The 12380-nt window shown below is 37.7% G+C and overlaps 1 protein-coding gene across 22 annotated transcripts in view; it reads left to right on the top strand.

The window, feature by feature from the left end:
- Positions 1–12380, top strand: part of AFDN (afadin, adherens junction formation factor) — a 116942-nt gene that overhangs the window by 52565 nt on the left and 51997 nt on the right. For all 22 annotated transcript variants that reach the window (XM_064708632.1, XM_064708631.1, XM_064708635.1 and 19 more), the window contains 3 exons: positions 1973–2088; positions 8163–8224; positions 9087–9292. In XM_064708632.1, the coding sequence (XP_064564702.1) occupies positions 1973–2088; positions 8163–8224; positions 9087–9292 (384 nt within the window). The remainder of the gene's footprint in view (positions 1–1972; positions 2089–8162; positions 8225–9086; positions 9293–12380) is intronic.

The raw sequence follows: 12380 nt of genomic DNA, 5'->3' as shown, positions 1-12380 counted from the left end.
CATTGTTATTTTAGTTTTGGTTTATTTTTTTCCCCAAAACCTTTTGTTTACATTTGTATTGGCATTGGGGATGCATCTCATGTCAAGGGTAGTAACATTTTTTAGAAAGAGAAACTCTCCAAAGATGAAGTCATTTCTTCTCAAACTGACTTCTGGAAAGCAGATTACATGCAGGTAGAGATTCTTGTTAGAACTGGTACATTGTTACCTTGTGTGTGTAGCATATGGCTGTTGTCATTTGTGATGGGGTAAATAAATGTTTTATATAAAATGTGAAAGGGTGTTCAATTTTAATTTAACTAGGCTTTTAAAATTTAATGGATGTGACTTTAGACTTCAATAGAGCTCCTGTACACACATTGACTAAACAAACTGTCTCTGCAGTCATAATTATAAACATTTTATGAGGTGATAATCTCTTCATGCTTTCTTTCTGCACTTTCTGTTAATAGATTTTGTGTCAGAATTGCATTTTCCAAGAGCAAACAAAGAGTAAATGACACAATGGTTAATGCCTTACTTTCTATGATCACATGCCTCAGGTGAAATGAGAGAATGAATTATTTCAGCAGTATGAAATGGAGTAATCTTCCCAGAACTGCATTCCCTTTTATGTTTTATTTCTGCTATTACACAACTGAAATACTTGTAACTATTTAGTGACATTAGTGTAGCAGTGTAGGTATTAATAACTCTCATAGCTTTTGAATGTATTTTTAGTTTTATTTGTTTTTTTACCACAGTCTTTTGATTCAGTTTCTCTACTTTCTTTGTACTGTCGGGTAGTGCTTTTATCTTATAAGTGTTCTTCACCTACTTCTGACAGGAATTTTAGTGATATTTTAAAAGGAAGAACAGAAACTTTGTAAATTAATAAAATGTCCTAAAATTTCTCAGAATAAGAGTTTATGGCTTTATTATAGAGTTTATTTCATATCCTATTCACAGTCATTAGAAAAATACTTCTAGTGGATTTAGGGATTAATGGGAAAATTTAGTTTCTTTTTCAGTTGTGCTGTTGGAGACTGTGTACATCATCTTGTTAAAGCGCTGATGAGTCACTCATTCTCTAACATTTGCTCTCTTCTAAGTTTGCTTTTCTCTTTGGAAAAGGGCTGACAGTAAGTTTAATGAAAGTTCTCTGAGACGTGGTGGTGAAAAGTGATTTAGTTCAATCTCTTGCTTTGAGATGCACTTGTTGGCAGGTTTGCCTATGTTGAAGCAAATTATTTAGTCCTAGAGATTTCTTAAGAAATGTTGAAACACTTTCTATTTTACTGATGTCTTGTTTTCTACTCTTCATGCTGAAAAAATTTGCTATTTATTTTGCTGTTAAAGCAGCATATTTGTCCCATTCCTGATAGGGTTTGATTGAATTAGAAATCGTAAATTAAAAGCTTCCTATTAAGGAACATGAGACACCAAAAGAAAACAAATCAAATGTTATATAAAAACATAACAGTTTGAATTGCCCCTTCTTGTCTTGGAAATGTACTGCCTGCCAGATCAGACTTTCCTGAAGATCAGGATAAATTGTTACAGATCAGTAGTGCAAACACTTGAAACTATTGCAGAAGCAGAGTGGGGGAGCATGACCAGTTTTAAATTTGTAAATACATTTAACTTTGTCTCTTACCTAAAGTTTTGATTCCCAACTCATTCTTACTTTGTATTGTAGCTATGCAACTTTTGATTAAAGATGTTTGCAAGCTGCATTATAAATTCTAGCAGTGCATTAACAAAGAGCTGCTCCTGGCTGGCTGTTGTCTGTGGAATTGGAAGCAGGCTCTTCAGTGCTTCACTGTGGTGAAAACGCCCGCTGAGCTGTCGCTCTCTGTGCCACATTCCCTTCTTCTGTTTCCCCATCTCTTTTCAAGCCTCAGACCTCAGCTTCATTTTAGTGCTGCTGGGCACAAATAGTGGCTCATGCAGTGCTTGCATGCTAAGCACCTGTCCTGCTGTTTTGAATTAGAGCACCAGCAGGCTGGACGGTGACAGAGCATCATCCGCATCCAGCACGGCCGAGCGAGGAATGGTGAAGCCGATGATTCGGATAGACCAGCAGGATTACCGCCGACAGGACAGCAGGTAGGAAATGTGGCATCCATTACTGCTCAGAATCGAAAAAATGGATTTGTTTTTCCAGTGGATCAAGTGCTGTGTTAAAGTATTTTAAATTATCTGGTTTTCCATATGGAGAATGAGATCTCTCTTCAAAAAAGCTCCAGGATTAACAACCAAAGCAAAAAACTTCACAATACTTAAAAAACCCCATAAAAGTAATCCTTTGCCTCAATATTCAATTATTTGTGGTTCTCTTTCTGTAAAGTCAGGCTGACAGTCATGTCACATCATTGTTGATTTCTGGTTAGGAATGTCATATAAAATGAAAAGTACAATTACGTAAAATTTCCATTTGTCAGTGGCAAGATGATGTGATTTACTCTGGAGAGTGAAATAACCAGGTCATTGCTATGTCTACTGTGCTGTTGTCAGCTGGTGTGGAGTCTGTCCTTGAAGATTCTTAAAGATACTTAAAACCTGACTGGACAGGGTAGTGAGCAACTTGCTCTTGTTGATCCTGCTTTGAGCAGGGAAGTTGAATCAGGTGATCTCTAGTGTCTTCTATCACACCTTAGCATTTCAGTGAGGATGTGAATAGAAGTTTTTTCAAGTCTTTCAAAAAATACAAGATTGCATTGCTGTCTACATAAATCAACTTTTAAATTTAGATGAGCAGCTGTGATAAATGGATGAAAGGTAAGGTAAATGTGCTGCAGGGTTAAAATGTGCAGTGATCCAAGTTGTAAAGCTTGCAGTACGAAGCTTTGTGTATCTTTAAATTGATATATTATTCACTAGACAGAAAAGAGAATTCAGAGATGTGAGTGGCATGAAAAAAATACCATAAAAGGGCAGAAAATTGTGCTTCCACTTGAATTTGAATATTCAAGTGTTTTATAGCAGGGGCATATTTTAAATACTTTCGGTGAAGTTAGACTAGAATATAACTCAGTTCTACTCTACACTCCCTTGTTAGAGTGCCTGACCGTCTTCAGAATTTTCTAAAAAAATTCTTTTTTTTAGAATTTTATTAAGATTGTGAAGATTTAACTCCTTCTTGGAATACTAGTATTGTAATTGTAATTTTCCTCATAAAAGATTAACAATAAGTTCTTTCTGAACTTTTCATAGCCTGTCAGAAGTTCTTGAGGCTTCTGTTCTTAATATTTCTTGAACTATGCTTCTGTATGTGTATGAAGTTTATTAAATTTCAATGAAGAGGATTATCTTGTGCTGTAGTTCTGTATTTCAAAAACACAGAGCCATCTGTGTGCAGTATCTTGGCTTCATTTTGATGGGGGTTTTTTGTTGCCTTAAATTCCTTTTAAAGAGAGTACTCATTGCTAGTTTTTATAAAGGTTTATTCACCATGGTTCCTGTGTGCAGAAATTATTTTTAGAGGCATCTAAATCACACTTAAATATGTGACAACTACAACTTAAGAGATCTTCATCACCAGCCCTGACAGTGATATTTTATTTCTGTATATGTCTTAAATGTCTGTAGTATGTGTTGTGTAATGAGTTTTATTCATCCTGATACAGCCCTTCTATCACGTGCTCTTTCTCAGATACATTCACTGTGTTCATGAGAATAACAAATTAGCAAAGTCAGGATGTCAGATTAGGACTTGACATATTGGACCATGAGTTGCCTGAATACATGGAATTCCCCTTTATGGATTGTCATGGTTTGAGCCTGGCACAGAGCCAGTGCCCCCCATGAAAATGCCCTCACCCTGGTGTCTGCTGTGAGATGCGACCAGGAATAAGCAAAACAGGCTTTAGCTTAAACATAAAGAACACTTTATTACCTAAACTACAGGAAAATAGGGAAAAACGATAAGGAAAAGAAAAAAAAAAAATTGAAAACCTTACAAAAACTACTTTCCTCCTCTCCACTACCTGACTTTCCCAATCCGATACATTCTCCCAAATCACCAACTGCCCAGCCTGGCACGACACTTTAGTATACTCAAACTTCAGTTCATGAAGAGGAAAGGAGTCCTTCTTGTTCCATAGGCTTCCCCTGGAAACACACTGAAACCTCGTGTGCTTCCCTGTCACTTCGGCACCGCCCGGAAAAAGAGTCCTTTTGCCGCTTGTGACATCTTCCTTCCATGCCCAGTGCTCTCACCACTGACGCATGGACCAGAGCTGCTTTTAGGGTTGTCTTTCAAGGATGCCTTGTCTCACTCCAAAAAGGCACAGTCTCTGCTTTGGGACATCTGTCCCCCCCATATTTTTCCAACCCCCTGGGGCCGGGGGGTCCTCACGATGAACCCTCCTGGTTCTGAGCCACTGCTTCCCCCTAAGTGCAGTCTGTGTCACAGGAACAACTGAGTCCATGGCCACAAGAAAAGTCCAGCCAAAAGGCCACTCCAAATCATCTCTCCCCATTCAATCATCTCCACGTTCTTCGGGCCAGGTCCTTGTCTCATCTCATCTCTTATCTCCCTTCTTATTCAGCTTCGAGGAGGATTAGCATTTTTGCAAGGCCCCAATCATGAAAGAAAGGGGTTAAAACTTTCAGTCTCTGTCTGTCCCGGAGCGGCACTCCCACACACGCTGCCGCTCCGGCCGGGCACTCTTCCCCTCTTCCCCCCCCTTCTCCTCCTGGGCCGGCTGCTATCACATTTGGTGTCGCCGGCTCTCTCTCTCTCTCTCCTGGGGGGGGGGAATGGCTGCCCGAGGGCTGACTCCCTGGGATCTTCCACCCTTCTATCTTCGAAGCCCCCTCACCTCCCATTTCTGTCCAGGCCCAGGGCCTACCACGTGGCTGCCCTCCCCCGCCCAGCAGCAGCGACTGGACAGGGGAGGGTGATCTGACCTCTTCGCCGCGACGTCCCAAGAGAGCCTCCCAAGGCCAGAGCCCTGCTTTTAACCCCTGTGTATTCTCGGAGGTGTGTCCAAACCCCACTGGCTACACCAGGTGTCAGTATGAAACTCAGAACATCCATTGGTTTGACCACAGCATCTCAGAATTCCCACTTCTTCCTGGTCAAACCACCACATGGATGTATTTTGTGGACCTTTAGTTAGGTTTCCTCTGGGATACTCTGCTCTCATTTTGTGAACTCTAAGGGCAGTAATTGTGAACTGCTTTATTAGTTTAAAAAAACAAAAATTCTTCACTGGCAAGTTTCAGGTTCTTGTTACTGTACAACTTCCAGCCCACATTAAATGTTCGTGTGATACTCTGTGTGTTCATCACTGCTCTATAAAGGTGAATAATAACACAAATAAGACTTTCTTCTAGAACTCGCTGAATAGGTTGAGACTGAAGATTAGAACTTGGCTGCCATATTTTTTTCATTTCTAGAAAGAAAAAAATTGACATCTGAGAGCATAACTCCAGTTTACTTACTGGGTGTGCTTGTTCTGATTGTAACATGATTCTTGGAAATGAGACATAATGATTACTCAGTTAAGGATTGTGATCATACAGGCTCATTAGGTAACTGACTACAATATAATAAAAATGAGAAAAGAGAGGTTTTTTTGTCCTGAATACCTTTCAGGAGTTCTTAAAGGTGTGTTTGGTGGGAAAGGAGTGTGGTGATATATAAGTGGAGTTAACTGAATGCAGATGCTTACCTAATTCCTTGCCTTAAAAATTTTTACATAGTATGCCTACAGGAGCAATCACACAAGGATGTTTCATTTTTTAATGTGGTTCATCAGAGACAAAATCTAGGGGAATACCGAAATATCAGAATGTATTATTGCTTTTAATGTGATTTTAAAATGTAATGTTACCTGACACTATACTGAGAAAAGAGACAATGCCTAATCAATATTTATGGGCCTTCTAAACCTAACTAGACTTTCAGACTGGTTTAGCTGAAAGAATTTCATCACCACAGAGAGGCTTTATCTATAGGAGCAATAGCATAATGACAATATACACTTAAAATGTATCCATTAAAATGTGTTATATCAGAAGCACAGAGAATGACTTCAACTTAGATTTCTAATGTGCAAGGCTTAATTAGAGAGTATTTTTTTGGTGTGTTTTTAGGGAAAGGAGGAAGATGGTACAGGGGTTGGAACTAGTTGATATGCAAGGGCCCCTTCCAACCCAGACCATCCTATGGCTCCAGGATTTGTTGAAGGGAATTCCTATTAGATAGTAAATAATTGGTTACTGCATCAGTTCCTGGGCAACTAATTTACAGATAGAATTAAATTTTAAGTTTTTAAAGAATACTTTGTATTAATTTAGCTCTTGTGGCCAATTTCCAGAAGTCTGTGAGCAGTCTTGCATTAATATCAGGCCTCATCATTCATGACACAGTGTCTCTTTTTGGCTGGGAATCCAGTTCCTCTGTTTGTGTGCTGAAACTGATCAATATAATTTTGTTCTAAGGAAAATAAAATAAATCATCAGCTGAAATCTGTCACTGGTTTACTGGCCAGTTTGCGGAACTATTTCTATCTCTTATTACTATTCCAATAATAAAAGATTAAAAATTTTTCTGGAGTTGTTACTATATTTCCATTTTATTATTTTTGTGTATTAGTAATTTTTCTGTGGAAGTCATTAAGCTCTCAGTGGAGGAGCACTTTTGACAGTGCGGAAGTAGTAACAAATTAATTAATTTTAAATTTATAGTGTAAAAAGATAGAAAATACTACAATTTACACACCAGCTGGGTGCTTTTCATAAAGACAGCATGCTGTCATGTTTGAAATGTAACTGAAATGGCAGAAATTTGTATACATACTGCCATGCTGTGCCTGCTATTCCTTAACTTTTAACTTACACAGAAATTGGATTTGCTGAACTCTTCTAGTAATGCATTATCTAGGTGGCATAACCTGAGTTCTCTGCTGGTTTAAGGTTTTTGTAAGTTTGTAAGAAAACAAGGAACCAAACAAAACCCCACCAAAACCCAAAGGTACCCTGGATTTTTGGATTCAATATGCTAAAATTTAGTTTAGATCTTTTGACAGCCATCAAAATTATATTGTGGATTTTTACTACAGGAGATACAACACTGAAAGCCTTTACTCAGTTATCTTTGCCTTGTGGCATAACTAATAATCTTCAGGACAGCGATGTTAATATATTACATTCCTTTCTTTGTCAAAGTTGTTGGGGAAAGTAGAAAGCTGCCTGTTGTTACATGTGGTTAAAATGGTTATTGCATACAGAAGCTGTTAAGCTTTTACTCGTTCCCGAAAAACAGTTGCCCAGCTGTAGAGAACAGCTCAGATAATGTCATTGCTTAAGGCTATAATGATTTATTAAATTAGGAGAAGGTTTTTCACTCAGAGAGTGGTTGGGGACTGAAACAGGCTCTCCAGTGCAGTGGTCACAGCACCAGCCTGACAGAGTTCAAAAAGCATTTGGACAATGCTCTCACGCACAAGTTGTGACTCTTGGGGTGTCATGTGCAGGGCCAGGAGTTGGACTCAATGATTCTGATGGATCCCTTCCTACTCAGGATATTCTGTGATTCTGTGAAATACACACTTAACCTTCTGCAGGCACCGGAAAAGTCAAATCTCTGTTCAGTTTTCTACTTGGTGATTTCTCTGATGGGTTCTGGTGAAAATAGCTCTGCAGTCACTTTCAGTGAGGACAGTTCTGGGGCTAATAGCTGTTTCTTGATGTAATGTAGCAACAGCTAGGTAGGGACGGGGTTTGACCTCCTTTCGCCCTTTACCAGAAGAAAAGGTTGAATAGGTTGACTAAAGTCTTCATAAATTTTGAAGGCATAAAAGGCAGCAAAGTACATTTGTTGTAACTAAGCTGATGTTTCAGGCAAAGCTTCATTCAATTTCTTTCATGTGTCCATGAATAATTTGTTATTTGAATGCTGTAAATAGCAGATGGCAAACTGATCCTATCAGTCTGCTGTGCAGCACACAAGAGGGTGCTCATTAATATCACAGACTCCACAGTTCAAGTCTGTTGTGTTGCTGGCAAATACAGCTTGAATGATTCTGGAGGAAAGGTAAAAAAAGTGTCATTCTGTGGAAGGTTGTTGTGTCAATATTTGGAACCAGTGTATTTGGAGTAATATGTAATTTTACAGTAATTAATATCACCGATGTGGATTATTTGTTTCAATTTTTCTCATATTTATTTAGATCTCAGGATACCCATGGACCAGAACTGATACTGCCTGCCAGTATTGAATTCAGGGAAAGCTGTGAGTAAATTGTGAAGTTACAATACTAACCTGTTAATGCATTCTTCTATACTGTAATATTTCAGTCAGCTTGAAAACTTAAGGGTGATATAAGTAAACATAGAAAGAAACTATGACTATACAGATGCTAGACAGTATAAACAGTATAACTTGTTTTGTTGGGAGGGTGAGCAGATACTTTAGATATTGAGGCATGTTCATGCATATCTTAATTCTGATGGCATTTCAACACCTTCAGATTTTCAGATTAAATGTGAAAAAATTGTAATTCCATTTCAGTACCTTGGATTCATTGTCTTCTATGTAGTTCTCTTTGCCTTGTGTAATAGATTGCATCTTGGTCAAAATCCATTTTCTATAAAGTCTGATTAGATTTACATTGTCATTTAGAGTTTAATTTATTATTATCTTGGTCTCCAGGCTTTTAAGGCCTCAGATCTGGTAGCAAAATAACCTACTAGAGATTGCCCATACTTCAAATATCTGAAACGAAATAGATTAGTGAGCAAGCAAAGACTGATTTTTATTAGTACAAGAGCTTTGTTGGAGTAAAATGTGCAAGAGAAATCTTTCATTTTCCTGTTCCCTTGAAGATGCAAATTTTCAGTAGATAGGAAATAGTGCAGAAATGTTTCCCAATGATCAGATTTTCTGGCTTTATATGGAAGTGTTTTGTTAGTGTGTCTAACTAATTGTAGTACATAATAGATAATTTGGAGTTCAAATGCCTGTAAGTTTCTCTCCCTTCCTCTTCTTTTCCCTAAGAAAATCCTTTAAGCCTCAAGTTAGGAAATAGTTTTCTTTCATTTTCTTTCTGTCTTTGGATTTATGACATAGTGTTTCTTTTCTTCTTTGTCTGCAGCTGAAGATGCCTTCTTATCTGCCATTATAAATTACACAAATAGCTCGACAGTTCATTTTAAGCTGTCACCAACATATGTTTTGTATATGACATGTCGGTATGTATTGTCCAGCCAATACAGACCTGACATCACTCCTGCTGAGCGTACTCACAAAGTCATTGCAATAGTCAACAAGATGGTGAACATGATGGAAGGAGTGATACAGGTGAGTTAGTCTGCCAAAATATGTCAAGGGAATTACCTACAGTTTGTGGATAATTGAGCAAGCTTCTTAGCCTTTTTCTTAGTCTGACCCTTAAAAGTAGTTGATTAAACAGTAGTACCTGCATTGACTGCCCTTATGAGGGGCAGTCACTGCTTTTATGTCAGTGAATAATGTCTGTGGTAAGAAACTCTCTCCTGAGCAATGTGGGAAGTTAGGGAGTGGCTGTTGCTCTGAAGATTATGTTCCCTGACAAGAGGTGACTCCTTTCTAGAAGGTAAGGTCTTTGGAAACATTTCTGGCTGTGAACCCTTGTAAAACAAGTTGGATTGGCTTATTAAAGAATACTGTATAGGTAGCATTTGTTTGCACTGACTGATACTTGAAATGAACGTATAAAAAGAATCGCAACTTTAAAATTCCGACCTTGTCACTTTTACAACTTTTGTAACCACAAAAATGGTTGGATGTCTTGAACATAAAGCTGGATGTAAAACTTGGGCATCTTGAACCAAGCTGACACAACTGCTTTGTAAAGAGAAATATAAGTTCTCAAATGTTCCAATGTTTTATATGTAGTCTAACACTCTTGTACTACATGTGCAAGACTTCTACAGAATCACAGGGGAAATCCTGTTTTGTGTAAAAATTCAGGATAAAATCCACTGGGCTGTCTGTGATATTGGACAGTACCTTGCATTGATAAAATAGACTGGTCATTTTCTCAAAAAGGAGTACTAGTTCATGTATCCTCAGTAATTAATTAATTAAACTTCTTTGTCTGCAGGTTTTTCTCAGAAGAAAAATTGAAATCTGTTTCTATGTTTATTAAAACAGGTGTGTTCGTTGCAAATAGTGCTGCCAGAGTAGCAGCAAGAGCCTTGCTGCACTAAGTGCTGTACAGGCATAACATAATATACAGGCATAAACATAAATGTGTCAGTTCTGCTTAGAAAATTTACATTGCAAGTGTTACACAACAGCTTGAGTAAGGGAGAGTAGGAAAGTAATCAACAGGAGTGGCATGAAACTCACAGCAAACCAAAATTGTTCAGGTTTTGGAAAGATTTAGTGAAGTTTACAGCAAGGGAATGTTAGCTCTAGACTAACATTGTGTAATCTTATACAACAAGCTGCTACCTTTCACAAGAAAGATTGGGAGGAAATGCTGTTGTTGAGGACACTTTGCAATAAGAAAGTAAGATTTGTGTACATTCCAAAGTTGATCAGAGACAGAACAGCAGTTTGCTTCTGATGTGAAGAACTAGTATGTTGCTTTGAATCCTGATGTCACAGTCAGTGGATATGGAAATGGTATCAAAAATTAATATCAAGCACTTTTATTTAAAAAAAAAAAAATTAAATCTGTAAGAGAGGAGACTGTGACTACAGGGGAGAACATGAACTAGCAAGAGCCTACACATCAGCAGTTCAGTGGCTAGAATGGAAAGTAAACAGAGAGAAGTAGGCCTCAAATATAAATTAGAAATTGAAATTAGAGGTCTGAATCAAAGAAAGTCACTCAGTCTATAGAACTAATGTATACTAGTTATAATGAACTTAAAAAGACCTGTAGTGGCAGAGGCAGGTACACTGGGAAAGCAGAGATAAAGTTTTTTGTTCCTCGTTGAATGGCTGACAAGGTGATTGCTGGAAGATACTAGAGGGATGGACTCAAAGATCAGTTTTATTTGAAAACAAATCAAAGCTCAAAAGTAGATTATCCTGTGAAAAACATTCCTTTTTTTCACTGAGAAGGGCTTCCCAAGTCACATGCAATCTTGTGTTTGTAAGCAAATGTATTTTCTATAATCCTGCTAATACTATTACAAAACTGTTAAACCCAGCTGTTTGTCTGGACTGTCCTTTGTGGAAAGCCATTTCTATGGCCTTGTAACTTCAGCTGCATTCTAACTCCAACCTAAATATTATGGAACACGTCAGCAAGGAAGCAGTATTTGTGGTTTGTGAAAGATGTTGCCTAGTTACAAGAAATTAACTGAAAGAAGTCAGAGGTTGCATAGAAATTGGGAGGAGTTTCATTCAAATGTCATGGTGAAAGGAGCCAAAGGAAATGGGGGAAAATACACCCAGGACAAAAGAGAAAAACTTTAGTGAATTTCAAGGTCAGTAGTCTGAAGGCAAAGAAATACATTGATTCTAGGTACCAGTAAAATGTCTTTAGCTTGGACCTATCTTAGTGGAGTAGAAACAGTACAAGATTAGCTAAGTCAAATTACTTCATCTAAGGTGTAACATAAGTGGTTGTATTTATGGCTGTCACAGTCAGATCACCATGTAATAAATTGTATCACAATAGCTCAAGTGTAAAGTGTTCCTGCGCTGAAGGGGATCTGATGGTGAGAGACACAGAAAACAAATGAGTGGCGAGTGGAGAGAGGCACCCAAAACAGGAGTGAGAAGGTGCACAAAATCCTGTGCTATATTGTGGGAGTAAATTAATGACTGAGATCTTAATTTTGCCTGCCTAGATCAGAAAGCTGTTAAGTCTCCTTGTGAAGTTACTCAAGAAGTATTTGCTAACAAATTAAATTTGTGACTTCATATGTAGTTTTTATATCCAAATATTATAGATGACTTTGTATGAGATCAGTATAAAATAGGAGAGATCTATGGGAAGCCTTAGTGCTTTCAATAAAAAAAGCAGGATTAGAAATTTAGTTCATATTAAAAAGCCCTTTTTTTGTATCCTTTTTTTTTTTCCCCCAAATCATTCTGTGGCATTTTTCATCCTTTTTAAATTTTAACATTTGTTTGTAGAAAGAGCATTTCCTTTTGTTCTGTGCCAACACATCTTCAGTCAGTTAAGAGTGCTTTGGTTGAAAAGGGCGAGGAAACAAAAAAGCAGCAATTTGGTGTTTTGAGCTCTAACTAAAATTAAAATAGTAACACCTCAAATATTTGCATGTAAGCTCACTGTGTTGCAGGTGGGGGAGAGTGATCTGAACAGAAAGAAAAAATAATTTAAGAGCTCAGTTCTAAATAATCAGACAAACATCTGGTGGGTTCTTTTTTTTCTTTTAACTCAGTGTAGCTTTATATTTACCAACATTTAAGAAACTTAGTATGG

The sequence above is a fragment of the Zonotrichia leucophrys genome, chromosome 3, assembly GCF_028769735.1.
Source record: "Zonotrichia leucophrys gambelii isolate GWCS_2022_RI chromosome 3, RI_Zleu_2.0, whole genome shotgun sequence".
Lineage (NCBI taxonomy): Eukaryota > Metazoa > Chordata > Aves > Passeriformes > Passerellidae > Zonotrichia > Zonotrichia leucophrys.
The sequence above is the reverse complement of the archived record's forward strand: the minus strand, read 5'-3'. Positions and strand labels throughout refer to the sequence as shown.